Source organism: Mastigoproctus giganteus, chromosome 4 (assembly GCF_048544385.1).
Source record: "Mastigoproctus giganteus isolate SK-2022 chromosome 4, ASM4854438v1, whole genome shotgun sequence".
Lineage (NCBI taxonomy): Eukaryota > Metazoa > Arthropoda > Arachnida > Uropygi > Thelyphonidae > Mastigoproctus > Mastigoproctus giganteus.
This window is the reverse complement of record NC_143578.1, coordinates 187,767,558-187,793,934: the sequence shown is the minus strand read 5'-3', so window position 1 is coordinate 187,793,934 and position 26,377 is coordinate 187,767,558. Positions and strand designations below refer to the sequence as shown.

Genomic DNA, 26,377 nt, shown 5'->3' with positions numbered 1-26,377 from the left:
GATAGATGGTGGCTTGCGACCCATCTGTTGTCAGGGCCTTTGTCTTATCAGCATTGATCTTCAAACGTATAGCCGAGCAATGCGGACAATGTCGTAGAGGATGTCCGTGGCTTCAGAGTCGTTACCAGCAAAGATAGCACTATCATCGGCAAACATCAGGTCAGTCACATAGTGATCCTTGTCATATTGTATGCCCGGTCTGTTTCTGAATGCTTGCCTCATAATGGCATCAACCATGATGTTGAAAAGCAACGGGGAGGCTACATCCCCTTGGCGGACTCCAGTTTGGATGGTAAATTCTTCAGATAAATCGTTCTGGATATGCACCTGGCTGGTTAAACCGTTATATGCAGTTTGGAGGAGTGTGATGACTTTTCGAGGTACATGTTCGACCTCTAGTAGTTTCCATAAGGCAGGCCGATGGACACAGTCGAAAACAGACTTATAAAGTTAATGAAAACAATGACGGTTCGCTGTCCACACCGGATCCTCTCCTCCATCAGCTGACGGATGGCAAAGATTTGATCACAGCATCCTCGCCCGGGTCTAAATCCCGCCTGTTCTTCTCGACTGGTTTGCTCGCGATGTTTTTACAGCCTTGACTGCATGATCTTCATAAAGACCTTTCCGATGATGGAAAGGAGGCTGATGCCACGGTAGTTCTTGCAATCCCGGTTATCGCCTTTCTTGTGGATCGGTACGATAATGGCTTTCCTCCATGTTAGCGGAATTTGTTCAGTGCACCAGATGGTTTTGAGGAGTGAGTGTGGTCGGCGAAGCAGTACATCTCCCCCCGGCTTTGATCGCTTCTGTGGTGACTTGGTCCACTCCTGGTGCCCTGCCATTCTTTAGGGATTGTATGGCTGCTTTCACTTCTTCTGCTGTAGGCTCAACATCGACCATGGAGACTTCAGGGGGATCGATCGATAGTGCGGCTTCTGGCGGTCCCTGAGGTGGGTCGTGATTATACAATGCTTTGAAGAATTCACTCCACCGTTGCAGGCGTTCGGATGGTGATCGCACGAAGGTCCCATCAGCATTCTTGATGTTGTCACTAGTCAATTTGGTCTTTCCACTCAGACATCTGAGGGTGCAGTAGAGAGTGCGGTACTCATTCTTGGATGCTGCCACTTCAAGATTGTCTGCCACTTGGTTCCAGTATGCTTCTCTTTCTGCTGTCATCCTCTGTCGGACTTCTCGGTTTAGCTGCCGGTACCATTCAAAGTCGACCAGCTTTGCCTGTTTCCGTTTGTCCACGAGGTCGAGGCACTCATCTGATATCCATGGTTGCGTTTGACGTCGGGCAGGTGGACATAGGGGCTTGGCACATTCCAGGATGGCATCAGAGATCTGCTTTTCTTCTTCATTTATATCCTCGGGCACGGCTAGCGTCTCAAAGCGGTTGGATAAGGCGATCTGATATGCCCCTTTGTTGGCAGCATTCATTAGCTGCCTCCAGTCCAGCTTGGCTGACCGAGATGACCTTTTTGCATGCCGTAATTTGAGCTACACCTTAGCCCGGATGAGGTAGTGATCAGATCCGCAATCAGGTCCCCTCATGGCACGAACATCCATGAGTGATGAGCGAAATCGGGCATTGATCAGAATGTAGTCCAGGATTGCTGAGTCCTTGCCAGATGGATTTCGCCATGTAAGTTGATGTTTTTGAGGGTGCTGGAAATGGCTATTTCCGATGATCAGGTTGTTAGATGCGGCAAAGGACAACAAACGTAGTCCGTTGTCATTGATCTTCCCATGGCCAAACTTGCCCATTGTTGTTTCCCAACCAGATCTATCCATGCCAATGTGGGCATTAAAGTCCCCTGAGAGGATGATCACTTTTGTCTGTGGAATTGAATCCAGCGTATGTTGGAGCTGGTTGTAGAAGTTATTCTTGGTCGGGTCCAGGCTAGTCTCAGTTGGTGCATAGGCGGAGATAATATATCACTTTACCAAGAAATAATTTGTAAATTTAAATCTTGGAAGTCAATTTCATGCCAATAATACTTTATTACTATTATATTTACATAATGTTATTTATGGTATTTAAATGAACTGTTCAAGCTATTTTCGGTAATTTAAATTTTAGTAAACTGAACATATAGCCAAATATAAATATATACTCATATTATAATAAATATATATATATACATTACCACAGGGTTGTTTTCTGGCTCTGTCCTTTGGCCTGGAGGTCTTGGTGGAAGCTTATCCCTGAATGGAATTGAAAAAATATTATTATCATTGGCCTTGATAAAATGATGCAAAAAAGAAAGTTCATTAGAATCAGCATAAAAAAAAAAAATAAAGTAAAAATCTTCATTCTACATAATTAAGTCAAGTATATATTTTTATTTATCTAATCCCGTGGTGGCGAACCTATGACACGTGGGTCAGTATCTGACCCACGAAGGCTTTGTAAGTAACCCACGCGCACGCGTTTATTGTAATATTGGCCCACTTTTTTTAATTATAACAGAGAGAAAAGATAATCGAAAATATTAAACAATTATAAAATATAAATATGTAATGTCAGATTTATAAAAAAATAAATAAAATATATAAATAAAAAATAACAAAAATCCAAGTGGAATGTGGACGTCGCGCGTCGGCAAACAGTATTCTATTTGTATTAAACTACGCGTGTGGGTGACTCATTACATTTTGACAAACTTGGCGCGATTTGTCGTTGCATTGAAGAACGGAGATGTATCGGGCTAGTAAAAAGTTAACAGCTCGTACTCTCGCAGTATTGGACTAAGAGGCAGACTTGACGTACGCGTCTAATGTGATACCAGTTGTAATTAAAGTTATCAACTTTATAAACTTAATAAGCGAGAATTTGCACAATTATTAGAGGAAATTGAGTGCCAATATTCTGGGATTTTGACATATAACAATGTTCGATGGCTCAGTTGCGGCCAAGTTCTTAATCGTCATTTTATTAGACGAAATAAAGCTCTTTTTGAATGAAAAAAACAATAGTTATGACGAATTTTCAAATATAGATTGGCTAAATGATTTAATGTTCTTATGTGATATCACTCAGCATTTCAATGAACTGAATAAAAAACTTCAGGGACATGGACAAATTGCATTAATGATGTTTGAAAATATCAAAATATTTATGAAAAAACTTGACATCTTTACTAAAGATTTGGAAATGAGCACCATGAAATATTTTCCTCAATTACAAAAACATTTTCAAAACACTAAAGATTTTGAAAATATTCTTGACATTCAAGAAAATGCAATTAAAAAATATTTAACCATTTTGCAAGAAATAAAACAAGCTTTCCATGAGAGATATAATCAATTTAAAAGTTTGGAAAATACATTTCGCTTTATTTTATGCCCACATAAAGCAGAGTACGATACAATGCAGCTAAACGATTTTATGTGGCTAGGTATCACTAACTTAGAAATGGAATTAATTGAATTCCAAAGCAGCATAGTGTGGAAAAATAAATTTGAAAACTTGATTTTCGAAGTAGAAGGAAAAATTTCAGAAAGTAATGCAGATAGGCCTAACGAAGATTCCACACTAAAAGTTGAAAATATTATATTAAACGCATGGTATTCTTTACCGAACAATTTTACATGTATGAGGAAACTGGCTAACCCTCTTCTCACAATGTTCGGGTCCACATATTCATGTGAAAAATTGTTTTCCTCAATGAATTTTGTTAAATCTTCCAACAGGAATAAACTTGGAAATGAGTTGACTGCAAAATGTATTAAAGTGATGAACACGAAATATGTACCTAATATTAAGAAACTGTCTGAAAGTAAGCAACAACAAATTTCGCATTAAATATACTTTTATCAACTTTATTACACGTACTGTATCTGTAATTATGTTTGGCGCTATGGTCATAGTTGCCGATGCGCCCAATAAATCCCGAAACAAACAAACAAGTAATTATGTTAATTATTAATGAAGAATATTTCAAAATAAAAGCGTTTTCTTTTATTCCTTGCCCATTCAAATACTTTGTGCAGAGGCAATACTGGTCATGATGTCACCTGGTGCGGTACAAGGTATCAAATCAAGCTTCGATATTTACTTTTTTTTTTAGCTCTTCACTTGCAAAAGTTAAAGTTATAAATCAAAAAGGAAACTAAAACCTTTTTTGGATTATTTCAAAAGTGAGAACCAAAAAGATTCAACTGTCAACTTTATCTCTTAACAAAATGTTTGATGTTTCCAAATAATTGGTACTCTTTTCACCCCCCCCCCTTCTAATTGAGGCCACTAACTTATGACTCACGGGCTAGTATTTAAAAAAGAAATAAAAATAATTGACCCACTCTTCAAAAAAGGTTCGCCATCACTGATCTAATCTAACAGGCACTATGAAGTAGGTCCAGTGTGCTGTTTTCTTGAAGAGCTGGTTTGTACTGGGATGGGTTGGCTTGCTTAGAATCAGCACTGTTATAGTTGTTGCAGGTATATGTCAATTTGTCTATTCTGGATTAAAAACTAGAGTACAAAAAAAGTCCACAAATATTCCTCCCATCAAGATGGGATTTTGACCCATGATGTAGAAGACTAATAATCACAGCTACTATGTTAGCTGATAGAGCTTCTTGAAGGACCATCATGTTCTTGTTGATCTGGCAGGAACAATACTTTCACTGTTATATTATGATTGATGGTGCCTAAGGGTGTCTGGAGAAATCCTAGCAATGATTCTGCCTCCCAAGCATGGGATGCAGAATCATTGCTAGGATTTCTCCAGACACCCTTAGGCATCAAATGTACAATAATGCCTTGTTCAAAATCTCTCTTTTGTTCAATGACATGTTTCTCAAGACATCCTTGGCCCTGGATGAGACACACTGATCTCTTATTGCTAATAAGATATATGGATGGATTTTTCAGAAGTTGTTTAAAACAGCCCAAAGCAGTGTAACTCTTGCTTATTCTTGCTATCCTGATTTGGAATTTCTAAGATGAATGGTAGAGTGAGGTACTGTGATTCTGGCAGTTGTAGATTTCTGTCCTCTAGTGGGAATGGTAAAGAATTATACTGCTAGAAGGCTGTTATTGTGACCTGTCTTATCACTGAAATGGGATAGTTGCAAGCTACAAATAAAAGCTAGTTCGCTCTGTAGACTTAAGCCTTTGAAGATCTGGAGGGCTCTTAGGATCCCTGTCTTTGTGGTTGGTTGGATTTGAAATGACAGGATGAGCCTGTAGGCTTTCTGTATATTTCTGATTGGAGAAGTTTTTCCATCCCATGAATAGTGATGTAAAAAAAAAAAAAAAAAAAAAAAAAACACCATGCCTTGTTTACCTCAGTCTCAATTTTGAAATGAATTATAGAGTACTGCCATTTCAGGTAATTGTGAAAAGGATAACAGTTGAGGGAGTTCTACAGCAGTGGCCCATTGTCCACATAGTATACTCACATTTAATGATGGTGGCCATGATGGCCAATACACCCTTCATAAACCTTTCAGCAAGAAGTTGAAACACAGGATTTTTCCATAATGTGACCTGATAAGTACTTTGTCAAAAAAGTGAGTTTACTATATTTTTATGTATGTTGTAAACTCTTGTAACTCACATTTTTTTCAGTATATTAAATAATTATTATAAATGAAGCAAATTTTATTTCTCATTATTAAACTTTACTTTGCATATCTGGGTAATCCCTAAATATTTTTCTATCTGCATTATATTTCTTTATCATTTATATGCACTAATATTTTGATTCTATTTTTCCTGTAGAAAAAAAATGTCATAATTCTTCAATTTCTTAATGCCAAAATAATTACTATAATGTAGTTGTTTAAACTACAGTCAGTTCTTCTATAACGCACATTTTCTGCACCACGACTGATATATTAGAGAACAATGAGAGTATAATGCGATTTTTGCATTGGCTCACGTGCAATTTCATCTGCGAGTAACACTAGGTGAATGCAAAATCCAGAATCAAGCTGAATGTGGCAACCTGTGCAGTAATACATACAAGTTTACGAAGCTTAAAAAAAGTCAAATGTGTGAGATCTATATTTCCCATTTACTATAGTTGTATTGGTCAGAGGCACACTGTTGTCATTCGGTGTATTCACAAGATAACACGTGATATTGCAGGCCGACTCGTGTTTTCAAGAGCTCACATTTTTCTGTTCGAACAGAAATTTCATGAGGCTTGAGCAGAGGAGCACGTTTCTGGAGGTCACCACTGTAAAACATTAAAAACAATTTGCAGTTCCTGGTTTATTGGCTTTTCAGTTAGTGCAATCTAATTATAAATGGGTAATAAACTCAGTCTTACTGCATTTGTGATAATACCGATTGCTGGAATTCTGTGAGTTTTTACGTTATTGGGGTAAAATGTTTTTTCCCTTTCATGAAATATTCAATCATATAAAAAACATGAATAATTTTCAGAATCACCTCTTCAATTCCTGTTTTTTAAGCTTGTCTCACTTGTGCAATTTGTGTGTCATTATTGATTGCTTCTTTTTTACTGTTTTAAATTTTACAATCCAAAAAAAAAAAAGAAAATGTCAGTGAACAGAAATATCAATCAAACTTTATATCTTGTCACGGTAAAGTGCTATATTTAGTAATATTTACTTATTTATTAGAAATTTAAGAGATGTTTAAACCAGCTTTAGCAATTTTATTGGATTTCTAACCTTTTTAGTGTTTTACTTACCAGACAATATTTTTTTTGACTGCTCTACTCCTATTCCTATTTTTCCCATAAGCACTGTTGTTTTTAATGTGCGAAATACCATAATGCAGAGATTTTTAGGAACACATGTACAGTGTTATAGCATAACTGACTGTACCTTGATTTAGCACCATCCCTGATTTAGTGCCAGTGTCAGAGCTAAACATGTTTCATTAGGTCTTTGTTACCTGAGTTCTCTTCAGGGAATTGACAAAGTTCTTGAAGACATATACCTTAGCCTCCTTAGCTATCACTTCTTCACAAACTTCCATCTCATCTTTTCACTATCACTGTCAAATGAAAGCTCTTTATATTAATTCCACAATTTCCTCAGTTGTCATTTCTCCAAAAGCAGGCTCTTCTTGGTCAACTGCAAGCAATTTTTCAGAAGACATATATGGAAGATCATTCATGGCTATTCGCAACTCTGGATAGGATTATCTTCTATTTCATCTAAATGAACTTTTTCTATAAGCCCAGTATAACAGTTAACTATTGATCATGGTGAAACTTCATCCCATTAAAGTTTGATCATACAATGTCTTTCAAGGACAATTCAGATGAACAATTATTGATGCCCTCTACAATTGTCTTCAGCTGATGGTGCCTATAATGTGCCTTAAAACTCTTAATCATTCCAGCATCAAGAAGCTGTAGAAATTCTGTTCAATTAGGAGGTAGGAACTCAATTTCCACATTACTAAGATAACTCCTTTGTGGCAAGGAGCATTATCTAAAAGCAAAAGCACATTGCAGTTTTCAATTCTCATTTCCCTTTTGAAATTTTGCAGCCACTCACAAAATTTTACTGCAGTCATCCATGCTTTACTATTATGTCTATAATTCATGTAAATTTGGTTGAAATTATAAAGCACCAAGGTTTTGCCTGCCCCTCCAATTGAAGTCCATTTGTCACTCCTGTCTGCATTTATACAGAACGCAAGGGAGACTTGTGTTTTTTTTTTTTTTTTTTTAAACCCTTTCACTGTACCACTTGATATTGTTTTGTCTGGTTGCATGATAAAGCTGTTTTGTCCATGTTATAAATGTCTTGTTGATTGTATTTTTTAAAAATATTGAAAATTCTTTGATGATATCCCATTCCACTGATTCCTAGTCAACCTCAGATATTTCTTCATATCTCTTTCATTGAATCAATTGATGGTGCTGCTTAAAATGATGTAACCAACCATTGCTGTACACAAAATATCTTATTCCCATCCCATTAATTTCGCCTACCCCTTAATTACTTCATCATTTACCATTCCATTTCTTGCATTAACTTGTCCAATCTAAGTAACTATTTTCTTGCATTAACCTGTCCAATCCAAATAATGTACTCACAAAGGAACTGGAAGCAAAGAATAATTATGATACCATATATTTGGATCATGGAAAGGCTATTGAAACTGTTGCACATGGAAGACTGCTGCACAAATTGGAGCAGTGTGGCATTAGCGGCAAATTACTACTATGGATAAAGCGATGGTTGAGTGGGAGAAGCCAGAGAGTGGTAATCAATGGACACTGCTCTTCGTGGACTAATGTTATTAGTGGAGTCCCCCAGGGTTCAGTGTTGGGTCCATTGTTGTTTTCTGTATTTATCAATGATACTATTGATGGTATATCAGGCTTAATGTTCAAGTTTGCAGATGATACGAAGGTCGGCAGGGTTGTTAATGACAGTATGCCACTGCAACAGGATCTAGAAAAGCAGATGTGCTGAGAGGTGGCAACTGAAGTTTAAAATTGACAAATGTAAAGTACTGCATATGGGAAGCAGTAACCCCAGAGTAACATATCAACTGTGTGGTACTACACTGGCAGTGGTAGAGAGTGAAAAGGACCTGGGGGTAATTGTGCAGGCAGATATGAAGTTTTTTGAGCTGTGCAGACGGTCTGCAAGAAAAGCTCATGGTGTCTTGTAGTAGTAGTAGTGGCACATGATGCAAGAAAGCAAGTGTAGGAGCTTATGCAGCATCAGCCAAAAAAAAAAAAAAAAAAAAATCACACCATTCCCTCCAAATGCCTGTCCAGTTCCTCAAATTTATTTAACCTATCAACTTCCACAACGACAGATGGAAGTTTGTTCCAGCAATTAACCACCCGCTGGCTAAAGGCAAATTTCCGCACATCTATTCTACATCTATCCTTTCTTAATTTGAACTTATGTCCCCGTAGGTTCGTAATCTGAACAAGTGGAAGGATCCCATCAGAATTCAGCGTGCTCAACCCATTCAAGGCCTTATAGACCTCAATCAGATCACCGCGCAGGTGCCTAGTCTCCAGCCACTGCAATTTGCAGAACTTAAGCCTCTCTTGGTAAGAGAATCCCTTCATTCCCCTCACCAATCGTGTTGCTCTTCTCTGTACACGCTCAAGCAAATCTACATCCTTCCTAAAATGAGGCCTCCAGACCTGTACGCAGTACTCAAGGCGTGGCCTGACCATTGCCTTATACAGAGGGACAATCACCTCCTTTTCCCTGCTAGCAAAATTCCTATATATCATTGACAAAACCCCATGACCTGCCCTAGCAGCCTGTCTGCATTGCTCAGAAAACTTCATATCTGACTGCACAATTACTCCCAGGTCTTTTTCATTTTCTACCACCTTAAGTGTAGTACCACACAGTTGGTACGTTTCTCTGGGGTTACTTCTACCCATATGCAGTACTTTGCATTTGTCAAGGTTGAACTTCAGTTGCCACTTCTTAGCCCATCTGCCCAAATTATCTAGATCCTGTTGCAGTAGCACACTGCCATTACTGTCATTAACAACGCTGCCAACCTTTGTGTCATCTGCAAACTTCGACATTAAGCCTGATATACCTTCATCAATATCATTGATAAATACACAAAACAACAGTGGACCCAACACAGAACCCTGTGGGACTCCACTAATAACATTAGCCCACGAAGAGCAGCACCCATTGATTACCACCCTCTGTCTTCTCCCACTTAACCATCCTTTTATCCATTGTAGCAACTTACCCTTAATACCATTCTGCTCCAATTTGTACAGTAGTCTTCCATGCGCAACAGTGTCAAAAGCTTTCCTGAAATCCAAGTATATGATATCAAAATTATTTTTTGCATCCAGTTCCTTTGTGACCACATCATAATAACCAATCAAATTTGTCAGACAAGACTTTCCCTTAACAAACCCATGCTGTGTTTGAATTATTGCTGCAGTCTTGTCTAGATGATCCTGCAATGCATCTTTAACCAGTGACTCCATTATTTTACCCGGAACAGAAGTTAAACTAACTGGTCTGTAATTACTCGTGTCACCCTTCGATCCACCTTTGTGAATTGGGGACACATTTGCACATCTCCAGTCCGTGGGAACCTCCCCTGAGTCCAAGGATGCTCTCATAATTATGGCTAAGGGTTTGCTTAGTTGCTTTGCCGCCTCCTTTAATATAACTGGATAGATCCCATCCACCCCAGGTGCCTTTCTTATGTTTAACTTCAACAATTTCTCCTCCACTTTGCTCTCAGTTATTACAAAATCATTAAGCACACTGCTACAATTTGATAACCTTCTTCCATTTTCAAACTGTAATAATTCCTCACGTGTGAATGTAGATGCAAAATACTCATTCAGTTTGTTTGCTATCTGAGCAGGATCATCAACAGTCGAACTATCGATGTCAAGTGGACCAATCTTATTCATCCCCTTCCTTTTAGAGTTTATATAAGTAAAGAAATCCTTGCTGTTTTTCTTAGCATCCTTTGCCAAAGATTTCTCGTAATCCGCCTTCGCCTGCCGAACCTCCTTTGTGACCTGATTACAGACTAGCTTATATCTGCCACAGGCTTCTGCGTCACCTGATAATTTATATGCATCCCATGCATTTTTCTTCTCTGTCACGAGTCTCATTAGTTCATTTGATAACCATTTATGCCTAAACCTTGAACGATATTTCTTAATCGGTATATAAAGTCTAGTAGCTTCCACGATTAATTCCTTGAATGCTTCCCACTTAGAATTTACTGTTGGTAACATCGTCAGTTGATCCCACTGTACAGAATTTAAAAACTGTCTGAGACCACTGTACTCCCCTTTACGGAAGCAAAAACCCTTTCCTTTACCCCTGACGGTAGTTACCTCTTTGAGTAAATCCCACTTCAGCACACTGTGATCACTGCCACCTAGTGGTTCCTTTATCTGCAAATTCTTAATACACGAATGATCACTGCTGATAACCAGATCAAGAGTGTTACTTTCTCTGGTTGCCTCTCGAACATGCTGCTGCAGAAAACAATCATCCAATAAATCCACAAAAGTCTGACTGGTGTGTGAGTGACCAACCCACAAGTTCCAGTCAATATCTGGGAAGTTAAAATCCCCCATTATAAGACATTCAGATTTACTGGCCCACTCTATTTCTCTGTACAATTGTTCATTGTACTCATTCAAGTCATTAGGCCTATAACACACTCCTACCCTTATTTTTCCTTTCGCAGTGCTTATCTCGCACCAAACTGACTCAACAGAGCACTGTTCATCTATATTAACTGGGTGCACTTCCTTTGATTTTATGTTTTTCTTAATTAACAGCATAACACCCCCTCCCTTTCTGTCCTGTCTATCCTTTCTGTACACATTGTACTCCCCAAATTCCAGTTCTGCATTCCTTATATCTTTGTGACACCATGTCTCTGCTATCCCAACAATATCCGCCTTTGATGTCTTGACCAACACTTCAAATTCATCAAATTTATTTACTATACTTATAGCATTGGTATACATGCAAGCATACATGCTCCTATGCCTATTCCTTGTTACCCTAACACATCCCATATACCCAACTATTCCATGATGACTGCCATCCGTCCCTGAAACCCCCAACACCCCTCGCTCCTTGTCAATGATATACAAAATTTTTCTAGCAGGGATAAGGAGGTGATCATCCCCTTGTATAAGGCAATGGTCAGGCCACACCTTGAGTACTGTATACAGGTCTGGAGGCCTCATTTTAAGAAGGATATAGATCTGTTGGAACGAGTACAGAGAAGGGCAACAAAATTAGTGAATGGAACAAAGGGTTGCTCTTACGAAGGAAGGTTTAAGTTTTGCAAATTACAGTGTCTGGCGACTAGGCATCTGCTTGAGGTGATCTGATTGAAGTGTATAAAGCCTTGAATGGTTTGAGCATGCTCAATGCTGATGGGATTCTTCCTCTTGCTCAGAATAATCGCCTGAGAGGGCATAAATTCAAATTGAGGAAAGACAGTTGTAGGATAGATGTGTGGAAGTTTGCCTTTAGCCAGCAGGTGGTTGCTGGAACTGTCGTAGAAGTTGATAGCTTAAACAGATTCAAGGCAGAACTAGACAAACATTGGAGTGAGTGGATGGGTGAAATGATATGGGTGATTTTTTTTTGCAATTTTCAGCAGAATCAATATTTTTTGTTTCTCTTGAAAATAAGAAAGTATAAAGTACAGTTTCAAACTTTTAATTTTTTATTAAAACTTAAAAAGTACTGCAATCCATTAAGAAAAAATGAAATATTGGCATTGCTTAAGCTGTTGTTGTTGTTATTTGGTTTTTAGGAGCATTAGCAACTAAGGCCATATTGCTCCGGGATATGCGGTGGTCATTCCCTGAATGACCTTTCCGCATCCTCCGTATTTGGTGGTGACGGGCTCGAACCCCGGTCTAATCAAGAAGCGTGTGCTACGCACTGCTGCTCCTTCCCACCTGGCTACGGAGGCGCCATTGCTTAAGCAGAATTCAAAAAAAAATCCAAAACATTTTCCAGAAATTAAAAGAAAATTGGGCACTTGTCAAGTGACTCACCACCATTTTTGTTACATTTTCTGTCCCATCACCCAGGTTAACTTCAATTAATAGCATTAATCTAAATTTATTCAAGCACAATCCAGTTTGTCCTAATGCTAAACTAGGAAAGGATTCCAAAACATATGTTGTGCTAGAGTTCCCTCTATATCCTTATATTTTTCCTAACTGCAGAAACCAACACTTCATGTGCAATATGGCCAAATTGCTTTTGCACCAAAAAAATCCAACACTTCACACTTCGGATGAAGTGTAATGATTCCTCTTTTTAAAATTTTTTTTTATTTAATTGTTTTGAATTTTATTAAAATAAAATTTAAAGAGTTAAAATTTTTACTTATAGCTTTTTTTTTTTCTCATTATAATTAAGTAGCTGGGTTTATACTCTTTTAAATAAAGCAAGTAGTTCAGAAGTTATACTTGTCTGATTGAATAGCCATTCTTAACAGTAACCTTTGGTACCAAAACTCCACATTTGTTGGATGGATGTTTAGATGTTAATGGTGTAGCAACACCTAAGGCCACAGTACACAAAGTCTAGTCCATTTGTAGCCAAATGTTTCTTTGTGGAATAGATAGTATATCTAACTGAATATAAACAGTACTTTAGTGGTACTTACAGCTATTGAACGCTAATAGTTATTGTTTGTTTGTTATTTGGTTTTTAGGAGCATTACCAACTAAGGCCATATTGCTCCGGGGATATGCAGTGGTCATTCCCTGACCTTTCCACATCCTCTGTATTTGGTGGTCATGGGCTCGAACCCCGGTCTAATCAAGAAGTGCGTGCTATGCACTGCTCCTCCTGCCCACCTGGCTATGGAGGCGCCCCTAATAGTTATGATAATTATTGTAATTGTATTGAATTATATCATATTGTGTTCAATGCCCAGTTCATTCAGAAGACCACTAATCTCTTCACAGAAACGCATACTGTCTTCTATAATGAAATTCATTAAGATCATACTCTGATTCGGAGCAGTTTCATGAGTGCATGTAGTCTGTGTGGCGCAAGACATTTAATTATAAAGTAATGTTGAAAGTGGGGTGTGCTACAGACCACATGACAGCAACTGAAACTGTGGAGTGAATTTACTGTATCAAATTAATAACTGTTATTTGTATCAATATGTCACAAAGAGTACAAGGGAGGGACAGGAATATTCTTCATCTTGTCATCACTTGTGACCAAATATCACAAATATGATGCTACTGCAGTGATCGAACACAGTGAAAGTGGACAATGAAAAATAAGATTATAATAATCTCATATTTCGTTCAGTGACCAAATATCATAAATATGCTACAGGAATCATTAGCAGTGAGTGAAAATAGTGAATGTGAACAACGAAAAATGAGATTTTAATTCAAGAAAGGGAATTACTGTGGATGGAGAAGATTCTTAGGCACAGCCAACTAGAATGAAATATATAACTCATATGCATATAAGTCAATTTGTAACAAACCGCAGAGAATTATGATAGGCAAAATCTGAGTATGAGAAAGTATTGGTCAAGGGAGCCAATAATAGCCAAGGAGTTTTATTCATATGTAAATACATAAGAGGAAAACAGTAACCCAAATAGGATCTAACCTACCCAATCATTTTAAGATATGTGATACTGATATTATGCAAGAGACTCTAACAAAACTGCTAGCTTGAAAGTGGATAAGGCACAAGCACAGATGGATATTTAACCAGTTATACTGAAAGAGGCTGTAAAAGGAATGTGCCAAATCTTATGTTGTTTTTTTTTTTTTTTTTTTTTTCAGATTTAAGGATAATCCCCCTTGCATTGGAGAAGTGCCAATGTCTCACCAATACACAAATGGATGGGAAGGGATCAGATCAACTATAGGCTGGCTTAACCCCAGTGGTAGGGAAAGTCACGGAGTCTACAGCCAATTGCATTACAAGATCATCTTGTAATGAACCTTAAGGTCAAGATCACCCTAAATGGATCACAACACAGCTGATTTGCAAAGAAAAAAATCTTGTTTAACCAACCTGATAAATTATGATGTGTCATGGAAGTTCACATCAATGCAAAAAACAGTTCTGACGTTACACACTTGGACTTCATCAGAGCATTTGACAGGGTTCTACACATGGGAGGTTTCTGTACAAGCTGGACTTGTACAGAAACACTGTGGTTGAAGGAAAGATCTTTTAGTGGATTGAGATATGTCTGAAGTACAGGCAGCAGAGGGTTGTGTGGCGCCTCTGTAGCCAGGTGGGCAGGAGCAGCAGTGCGTAGCACACGCTTCTTGATTAGACCGGGGTTCGAGCCCGTGACCACCAAATATGGAGGATGCGTAAAGGTCAGGAAGTGACCACCGCATATCCCCGGAGCAATATGGGGATATGCAGTGGTCATTCGGTGGTCCTTAGTTGCTAATGTTCCTTAAAAAAAAAAAAAAAAACCAAAAAAAAAAGTAGAGGGTTGTTATAAATGATCATTCTTCAGATTGGAACAGAATTATAAATAGGGTCTCTTAAGGTTTGGTGCTGGGCCACTCTCAGCTCTGATCTTATTGAATGATATAAACAAATGAAAATTAGGCATTATAACCACTTTGGAATAACCTTGATAGACATCATTAATGGTCAGATAAATGGCAGTTACATTTTAATGCTGCCAAATATAAGGTTCTATGTTTGAGAAACAATAACCTTAAGAGTAACTTATACACTAGGTAGGGAATAGCTGTAGGGCATGAGGAAAGAGACCTGGGTGTTTTGACGCAGTCAGACATGAAGTTAGCATGCAGTGTAAGGCCAGGAAAGCAAAAGTTGTTTTACCAATGATCTACCATAAAAGGAAGTTATGATTCCATTATACAAGCCAATGATGAAACTGTACTTGGGGCCACATTTGAGAGAAGACATTGGGCTTGAAAGATTCCAAAAACAAGCGATTCATTTAGTGTAAATAGCAAAGGAGCAGCCATATGATGAGGACAGATTACAAAGGTGTGGCTTAGGAACAAGGCATCTCAGAGGGGATCTGACTGAGGTATAAATGGTACTAAGTGGGGGGAGCTAAATTGAATGACAAAATTTTCATACAAAAAGGACTCAAAAACCAGGGGATATAAACCAATGGGGAACTAATATGCTGGGTCACAAAAAAGTTTACATTTGGTCAGTGCGCTGTTGACCACTGAAATAAACTGCCTAACTGGGTGGTTAAGTTAACAGTCTGGAAAAGTTTCAGGGTCAACTGGATAAGTACCATCTGAAGTTGGAAGAGTATGAGAAAAAGAAATAGATTGTAAAGGGGTTTTTTTGATGATACAGCAAAAACAGCTTATGGTCTATACCAGGGGTCCCCAAAATAGGGCCCATGAAAGAATTTTATCCGGACCGTGGATATTTCAATTAGATCGTAAAAATTAAATGTTTATATTAGATCACAATAAAATTTATGAAAAACACCATTTTACAGATTATTTTAACCTTTGTCGGTTGTTTAATAGTGTTGATGCCTCTGTGTTGTCAGCTTAGTCTCGTTAGATATTAATTCAGTTATTTCCACTCAAAGCTATTCTTTGAAACATTGTTAAAATAATCCGTTAATTTTGACGGATTATTTTATTTTTCCACAGGCGTTAGAAACAGTAATTAGGGATTTCCTAGCAAAAGGAGCAAAGGTCACCCTAGGCTTCCACTACACACGAAACTCAGATAAAACCTGGCACCAGCAGCATGGTCTGATGATCGGTGTCGGTAAGATCCTGAACCTGTCTGCACATGAACCCTGATGTTCAGAGTATGGGAGCAAAGGTCACTCCTGGCTTCTACTAGACAAGAACTCCGGATCCAAGGTAAAAACATGACACTATCCTATTCGTTAATAGAGTTAATCCTTCTGCTATAAATTAACTGCTGGCAGCCTGTATGCACAAAGTTTCTGGTAGCATCAGCAAGAGGAGGCTGTCGGCAGGTATGAATTTAATCTCTTTGTATTACCTTAGGTTTCCTGTTTTCTACTGTAACAGCAATTCAAAACTTAATACTTTAGAATCATAATTTGCAAATTGTAATATTGGTAATTGTAACTGTAATATCCTAAAATATTCAAATTTGTAGCCCTTTCTGTTCTCCCCATAACACAGTCTGATGACGGGTATCAGTAAGATACCCAAAACATCTCCTTAGTAAACTATATTATAATTAATAATATAGTTTTATATTATAATATAATGTAGTTTATTAGGTAAACAGCTAAATAAACTATATTATTAATTTCATGTGATATAAATGATATGAATATAATAATAACCTTTATGTTAAAATATGTCATAAAATTTAAAGACACATCAGTGCTTGCTTGCTTCAATATTCAGGAGTATTTTTTTTATTTTTTTTATTCCAGTGACCCCATAAAAATCATGTCAAAGTTGATGTTATAAAATAAAAGAAAAGTTGATGCTGAAAAATAAAAGAAAAGTTGATGCTGAGGTTTGCATTTTTAATGAGCAGTGGCCAAAATTACTTTTTTTTGCACTGCTCAATGGTACTTTCACTTGTCTCATCTGCAATGAAGCCTTATCGGTGTTCAAGGAATATAATGTGAAATGTCACTACACCACAAAGCATGCCTCGATTCACAATAAATTTCAAGGAACTTTGTGGCAGAAAAAAAATCCAAGAACTAACCCAAACTTTACAAAGTCAACAACAGAAGATCTAACTTTTACTTATCAAAATTTATCTGCAGTTAGATCTAGTTTTTGAGTCTCCCAAATCATTGCCAAAGAAGGAAGGGCCTTTACGGATGGAGGATTTGTAAAATGAATTTGTTTGCAATTGCAGAAGAAGTATGTCCTGAGAAAGAAAAGAATTTTGCATTTGTAAGTTTATCTTCATCAAATGTAACAAGAAGAATTGAAGATTTACAAGCCGATGTTCAAAATCAACTCATAGAAAAAGTTCGTGAATTCACACATTTTTCAATAGCAATTGATGAGAGTGACGATACAAGCCATACAGTTCAATTATTAATTTATATCCGAGGTATAAATCAAAATTTTGCAGTAACTGAAAAGCTGGTTGCATTAAAAAGCTTGAAAGAGATACAACAACAGGTGAAAATATATTTTTGAGTGTGTCAGAAGCAACTGACGGCCTCAAATTGAATTGGGATTTGCTATCAGCAGTTACGACGGATGGCACTAAAAATATGGTCAGTACTAAAATTGGGTTCATGGGTCAGCTTCATAAATATCTTGAGAGTAAAAATATTAAAAAACCAATGCAATTTCATTGTATAATTCAACAGCGGTCTTTATGCGGAAATTTTTTGGGTGTAGGTTCAGTCGTGTCAACTGTAATATCAACATTAAATTTTATTCGCAAGACTGGTTTGAATCGTCGGCAATTCAAAAATTTTCTTGAAACAATTGAGGCTGAATACGGTCAATACCACACTGAAACACCATGGTTGAGTCACGGTAACATGTTGAAGTGATTTTTTGAACTTAGGATCAAAATAGATTTATTTATGAACGAAAAATTGAAACCTGTTCCAGAACTGTCAGATCTCAAATGGTTGTGGCACTTGCCTTTTTATAAGTGAACGCCTGAATTTTCTTACTATGAGACAAACTTGTCAATGAATTGTATTATAACGTCAAAGCATTTGAAACGAAACTGGAGTTATTTAAGTCAGCTACTTCGGAATAATTTTTTACATTTTCCATGTTGCGATAATTTATCTAAAAATATGCCTAGTTGTAATTCTAACACTGACAATTTTGTTCAAAACATTAGTTTGTTGTAGGAAAATTTTGCAGCTAGATTTTCTGATTTTAAAAATAATTCAAATGTATTTGAACTTTTTCAAAATCCATTTGACATACCTGTCAACAATGTTGATGAGAATTTACAATTAGAGTTAGTAGATCTTCAATCTAATGATGCATTGAAGACAATATTTAAAATTGAAAATCTAATTCAATTTTATTCAATATTATCTGAGTCAGATTATCTAAAAATTTAAAATTTTGCAAGAAAGGTTACATCAATTTTCAGAAGTACATGTATATGAGAGCAGACCTTTTCAAAAATGAAATATGTAAAAACAAAAATACGATCATATCTAACTGACCCGCATTTACATGACTTTAAGAATTAGAAATAGTACTTTAAAACCCAATATTACAAAACATAGTCACACTCTACAACCACATTCATCACATTAATTATGATTTTGTTGTATTACTAACTGTATTTTTGCGATTAGTACAATAAATAAGTAATAATTAAAATTTGATATAAACAAACTGGTATATTTTATATTACATATCAATCGATTTATTTTTGAATCTGTAGATATAGGTAAGTATAAAATTTGTTTCTTTGCACAACATTAAAGTTAAGCAGAGAATGTAGTTTTCAGTAATTAGGAATTTTCTCTGGCCCACCAAATATTCCAAAAATTCATATGTGGCTGGCTTCTCTAAAAGTTTGGGAACCCTTGGTCTATACTAATATTAAATAAACTAAAAACTTATAAATTATAAAATGTAAAAATTATAAATAATAATATAAAAATAGTTAAAAGCAAATGACCAAGCAGAAAGCAAGTTAAGCAAGCAAAGATGCTAGAGCAATAATGCCACATGCTGCATATATTATGAGGCTTTGAGAATTCATCTGAACTGAGTCCCTACTTGGATATACATACTGGCCACTAGAAGTAAGAGAATAAGCTATCATTACTTCATCTTATCAGGACTTATCATGGTCTCTCATCAGATAGTCTCTAGTAACAGTAACCTTACAAATACAACGGTTTAACCAGCCAGGTGAGCATCCAGAACGATTTATCTGAGGAATTTACCATCCAAACTGGAGTCCGCCAAGGGGATGTAGCCTCCAAGCATTCAGAAACAGACGGGGCATACAATATGACAAGGATCACTATGTGACTGACCTGATGTTTGCCGATGATAGTGCTATCTTTGCTGGTAACGACTCTGAAGCCACGGACATCCTCTACGACATTGCCCGGCCATACAGTTTGAAGATCAATGCTGATAAGACAAAGGCCCTGACAACAGATGGGTCGCAAGCCACCATCTATCTCAAAGGCATCCAGATCGAGCAAGTGCAGGACTTTAAATACCTTGGGTCGCTGGTCCAGGAGAAGAAAGTTGCATCCACCATGGAAATCCACAGCAGAATTGGACAGGCGGCCACTGCGTTCGCCTCGCTCACATGGTGTCTGTGGAAGAGGACCAACATTTCCTCAAAGACTAAAATCCTACTCTTCCGGACTTTGATCCTGCCCATTCTCCTTTACCGATCAGAAACATGGATTTGTCTCAAGCTAGATTTAAACAAACTTGAGGTATTCCAAATGCGATGCCTGCGGCAGATTTTGGACATCTCACTTCTTGACCGCATCACTAATGATACCATCCACACCAGATGCCAACAGCAACCAACCATTGCCGACCAAATCCAGAAGCGAAGGCTTAGATGGTTTGGCCACGTATGTAGAATGGGCACAAACAGAATACCATCCACACTCCTTTGGAGACAACGACCCACCCAATGGAGCATCCAACGGACTGCGCCTAGGAAAACGTGGGCCAAGCAAGTGGAAAATGACTTGAAGAGCCGACGTCTCGACCTTAACCAGGCCAGGACTGACGCTGTGGATCGTAAAGTATGGAAGAACATCACAGAGCAAGTCCGAAACCCTGCGGCACCTACAGCAGCATACTGGTTGCGTGGTCAACCGCCTCCCCTAGCTGCCAGCTAAGGACCAAGAAGAAGAACCTTCCAAAACAGTGGTAAATAAGTTGTTTAGTGTGAGTTATTATGCAAATTAAGAATTCTCTCTAGATGCAAAAGTACATTGAATCATTTACAAGGTATTATGCATCTTTCTAGCCACCTGCTTACACTGCATAGTAATTACCACACTTACATAACCTTTTTCTGATTGTTATGATACAATCAGGTAAATAGTAACGAATGGGCCTGGAGTACTGGGGTCCATAGTTTATAATATACGTAAGTTAGTTATAATCCAGTTTAATACAAATATATACTAACAAAATCAGTAGCTTTCGAGACGCATCACCTGTAGAGACTGTAACAGTTGCTACATAGGAGAAACATCGAGGCGTCTCCAGGATCGCCTCACGGAACACGACAGAGCAATCCGGCTTGCCGAAACTGACCAGTCCGCGGTTGCGGAACATTTTTGGGCCACCAACCACGATCTTGACCCCAAACGAGACTTTGAAATAGTAGACCATTCACGACACTTTCGCCACCGCCTATGGCTAGAGTCACTCAACATAGTAAGCAATCCAAAGGCATTAAATCGCCAGAAAGGCATACGTCTGCATCCCATCCTAGAGACAACCGTTTTATTGCTGGAAGATCACTGGTGTAGAAAGCAGCGCACGTCCATGCAACAACAATGACGCATGATTAACGTGCCCCACTCAGCTCGTTGTATTTTTGTATTTTGTATTTAATTTGTCAGTTGATAAAGAGACACGTGTCTCGAAAGCTACTGATTTTGTTAGTATATATTTGCATTAAACTGGATTATAACTAACTTACGTATATTATAAATCAGATAAATATTATAATCTTTGTCTGATTGTATCAATCACTCAAGTCTCTCTCCTATTTAAACCCTTCTCTACCCCTCCCTCATCCCAAAACATAAGTTATTCCTGGTTTGTTATTTTCTAAATGTAGAACATTATGTTCGGCAGTATTAAAATGTAACTGCTATTTTTTTTAATCATGTCTCATTTTGAAGAAACTGAAGCCTAACTTGTGTTAACCACTCTTCTGACCTTTATGTTATATGCAAATTTCAACATCATATCCAGTATTCCCTGAATCCATATCATTCAAGAAAATCCAAAACAAGTCAACCCAGCAATGAACCTCAAGGGACACCACTCTGGCCTACTCTAAATAATAACTATAACAGAACCCTGTTTTCTGTCATTCAGCCAAATCTTAATCCACCTGAGGATTTTACCTGAATTTTTAAAATATGCTTCATCTTGTACAGCAATCTCCTATGCAAGAATGTGTCAAATACTTTGAAAAAGTATAAATAAATAATGTAAAATTTGTTTCTTGCATCTAACTCCTGCAACTATTTCACATTAATTGATCAGATTGATCGACTACTGATATAATTGATCAAGAAAATGTTTTCCTTTACAAAGCTATGTTGTAATCCATTTAGAATATTGTACCTCTCAAAATGATTCTGTAATGCACCCTTGTCCATGGACAACATGACTCCCCCCCCACTACTGATGTCAAGCTGACCAGTCTTTAGTAATCCGTCTCATCCTTATCTCTGCCTTTGTGGGACAATGAGACATTTGTACTTTTACAATCCAAGGAGATGAATCACCAAGTCCAATGATGACTAATAATGTCATGATTAATACTAATAATGTGCTCTTTTACAATCACCTTCAAAATGACCAGCTAAATAACATCAGTACTCAGGGTCTTACCCACTTTTAAGCTCAATAGTTTTTTCAGTTAGACTTTACTCTGCGATCATAATTTTACCTGCTGAAGTGGTTGGCAAGTAGTAAAAAGTTTGAAAAACAATGAATTGAGATTAATAATGCTCCTCTTATTTGTACAGTAGAAGTCCTCTTATCCAATGCAATTAGGCCAAGCTGTTAGTCATTTAATCAAAAAAGTCAGTTAAAACAGGGCATCATAAAGTTTATTTTATTTTGCAAAAGGCATTTTTTGCTGCTGCATAAGAAATTTTTGGCTCTGGATTTGATTTAATCCCCTCTTCTTCATATTTTATATCCATCTGTTGATATTATGACCCGCATAATTTTTGCATTATCATAACTTCATTTCCCATCTCACCATCATCACGAATTCATTATTGTATGCCATCTTTTCTGTAAATCTGTGAAACCTTCAATTTGCCTGAAATGTTCTAATAAACTATGTTTTCCATTATTTTTCTGTAGTTCAGGACTTTCTTCAACACCAGTGCTATATTGTAAACAATGTCTCTGATGTTGATAACTTTTAATGATTCTATAAGATATATATATTTCATGTTTTTTTCCAAAATTTCAAACACTTTCATCCATATTGTATCTTAAAACATTCTAGAATGTAGGTGATTCTAGAATGTAAAGAGACAATATAGATGAAAGTTTCTGAAAGTCTTGATCCAGCCTAGAATCAAACATTCTGGGTTGGATCAAAGATATTACATTCAGTGGTAAAAACATAGCCATTTTATTCCCTTCTTTAAGTTCTTCAAATTTGGGATGTGAAGGAGCATTATCCAGAAAGAATAAAGCCTTTTCAGGTAAATTTATTTATTTCAAGTGTTTTTTTAAAGAATGTACATATTCATGAAAAAAAAAAAAAAAAAAACCACCTCTTTAAATAATGAGGAGTCCGGCCATGTGATTTTTGTAAGCAGTAATACACTGATAAAAATAAACAATTTATATTTTTAAAAGCTCTAAAATTAGCTAATTTACCAACAGAAAATAGTGGCAATTTGTGAGTTCCAGTTACATTTATGCGGGCAGCTAATGTGATTCTCTCTTGGTGCATCAGGCTCTGCTTTTTGTCAATAATTTTTATAGGTAATATCTTATGATTTATATCTGTTTCATTTATAATGTACAAGAGGGAGAGGTTCAAAAAAGATTTGTATTCACTCAGAAGTAGTTGTGATAGAAAGCTGAAATTCTGTTTAATACCTTGAAATATCTAATAGTAACCACATAAATTTTGATTTCGATCTCTGACAATTCATTTTTTTCTTTTTCTTTGCAGCACTGAATGAAGTAGTGTCACAATGAATAAAGTGGAATACAGAACAGTGATTCGGTTCCTCTTTCTGCAAGGGAAAACACTCAAAACAATCCACAAAGAAATGGTCACTGTTTACGGAGAAGACTGCCCAAGTTAGTGTCGTTGGTATAAACAATTCAAATATGTGAAGAACCTCAGTGAATGATGAAGAAATCCCAGGATGCCCAGCAACTGCTGTAACAAAAGAGAATGTTGTAAAACAGGCACTGATCCTGCAAGATTGCTATATTAGCATCAAAGAACTAGCTACAAAGCTCCAAACCAGTTTAGTCTGTAGAGAACATTATCCATTAGCAGTTGCATATTAGTAAAGTGTCTGCTAGATGGGTTAGCAGACTTCTGACCCTTCACCAGAAGGAAAGAGAACCATGTGCACATAAAATGTTGTCGATGTGTCAGGATAAACTGAAATACAGTCAGTCCTAGTATAACACAATAGTTGTGTTCCTATAAACCCTCGTGCAACAAAATCGTGCAATATAAATAACAGGCCCTATGGGAAAAATAGGGTTAGGTGCCGACCACCCAAGATTGAACACACATTTCTAACCAAAACATTACCAAACACAATAAATAATCATAATAAAAAAATACATAAGAATTTTATTACGACTATTACATGATAAAATATTGCTAATGCTTTTGCTTCTATCGTAAGCAAACTTGTTCTTTGTTTGATTTTCTATCCAAACAGATGACAGCCGTTCCATCTCTTCCAATTCTTTGTGTCTTGATCTAATGATTTTCTATCCAAACAGATGACAGCCGTTCCATCTCTTCCAATTCTTTGTGTCTTGATCTAATGATTTTATTACACTTTGAGTTGTTCCTGCTATGAAAGTTTTTTATTTTCTCTGCATTCTTTTTAATTCTTGGCGTTGCCTCATTTAGGCCTGTAGCATGTGCAATATCACGTTCTTTCAATTTGCCCAAAAGTGTTTCAGAATTTCATATTTCTTTCTCTATGGACAGAAGCAGACTGGCCATAAACCTTACAAGAAATCCAGGTGGACCGGAGGCCGGTGTGATTTTGACCATAAATGCTAGTATGAAGCCGCTACAAATTTTCCTCAATAAGAATTTTTGACCCAGTCCATCTCTGTCTATCGATATTGCTTTCTTTTTTCTCTCTGAATCTGTACTGTCTTCACCAGGATGCTTCCTTTTCACTCCTTTTTTAAATATTTTACTCATTTTTAGGGAATAAAGCACAATTACAAAATGAGGAGGCATGCTTGATACACATAAACAAAGCTGGCTTGTATAGCAATTGAATAAACAACACCATAAAGGCAGAGACACACTATTAACACCCCACTAGCTCACATTGTACTAAAGCACATTTCTGGAGGTCACTACCATAAAACAAATAAAACATTATTCAGTTACATTTCTGCTAGTGGAATCTGTTATAAACTGGTAGTAAACTCTATCTAATTGCATTTGTGATAATACCAATAGCTGGAATTGTGTCGGTTTTTATGTTATTACGGTGAAATGTGTTTCCTCTTCACTGATATAAAAAACAAATACATTTTTCAGAATCTTCTCTTCATTTCTATCGTGTTGCATTCAGTTGGGGTGATTCCAAATTGGACTGCCATTCCTTGTAAACACAAAGGCGAATCGTGCATAAGTGAATTTAGTTCATGTTATATATGATATTGTTCCCCTATTTATAAATCATGTGTGATCGAATTCATGTAGTGTAAACACGTGTTATACGAGGACTGACTACTGCCACATCCTGCTTATTCCCCTGACCTTGCACCCTCAGATTTCTTCCTTTTTCCTGCCCTAAAGTTCTTTCTTCATGGAAAACACTTTGCTGATGATGATGAAGTGATTTCTGCTGCTGAGCAGTGATTTGAATGACAGTCAGAGGACTTCTACAAAACTGGTCTGCAGAAGCGTATTGAAAAGTGGAAAAAATAGGTCTTTTTTTTTGGTAACTATGTTGAAAAAGTGTAATACACTGTTTCAATCTACTAGCACAGTGGTTTTCAACAGGGGTGCTGCAACAACATTCCAGGGGTGCCATGTAATTTGGGTTTAAGTTACTTAAACTTATTATTTTTTTAAAATTTATATGTTTATTTCATTATAAAAAGGTGTACAGTATCTTTTTAATTTTGTTGTGATCTATATTTGATGTTTGCTTAGTATCTCTATATAAAGAATAAAATTATTATATACTGTATATATATAATTTATATTATGAAATGTAATTTTATAATTATATTATTGTAATAACTATCATATAACATATATATTTTTTAATATCACACACACACACACGCGCACACGCACGCAGAGAGAGAGAGAGAGAGAGAGAGAGAGAGAGAGAGAGAGAGAGAGAATCGGATCTAACAGACAGAAAATTGAGTAGATTGAGTAGGGGTACCGCAAAATAAAATAAATTACATAGGGGTGCCATTATTAAAAAAAAGGTTGAAAACCTCTGTTCTAGCACAAGTACCGGGCGAATACAAAGCTTTTTTTTGACCCCCCCCCCTCAATAGAGTTGTTCTCCATTCAATTTTTCCTTGTTAATAAATGACCCTAAATCTTCTGTAATTTTGCAGGCTGAATTCTCCCTACTAATACTCAATACATGGATACCATAACATTTTTTTCCAACATCCAAGCCATCTGTAACCTGCTGTTAAACTTTCTGCATCATAGTAGTAGTAGTAGTAGTAGTAGTAGTGGCACTTGATGCAAGAAAGCAAGTGTAGGAGCTTATGCAGCATCAGCCAAAAAAAAAAAAAAAAAAAAAAAAATCACACCATACCCTCCAAATGCCTGTCCAGTTCCTCCTTAAATTTATTTAACCTATCAACTTCCACAACGACAGATGGAAGTTTGTTCCAGCAATTAACCACCCGCTGGCTAAAGGCAAATTTCCGCACATCTATTCTACATCTATCCTTTCTTAATTTGAACTTATGTCCCCGTAGGTTCGTATTCTGAACAAGTGGGAGGATCCCATCAGAATTCAGCGTGC

General features: G+C 36.9%; 1 protein-coding gene across 2 annotated transcripts in view; it reads right to left on the bottom strand.

Annotated features, from left to right (window-relative positions):
* LOC150087265 (E3 ubiquitin-protein ligase RNF185-like) overlaps positions 1-26,377 on the bottom strand; it is an 81,191-nt gene that overhangs the window by 16,958 nt on the left and 37,856 nt on the right. Inside the window, exon 4 of one of the 2 annotated variants that reach the window (XM_090371106.1) lies at positions 2,160-2,214. In XM_090371106.1, the coding sequence (XP_090227232.1) occupies positions 2,160-2,214 (55 nt within the window). Of the gene's footprint in view, positions 1-2,156; positions 2,215-26,377 lie in introns of both variants that reach the window. The other variant, XM_090371105.1, reaches the window with a different exon arrangement.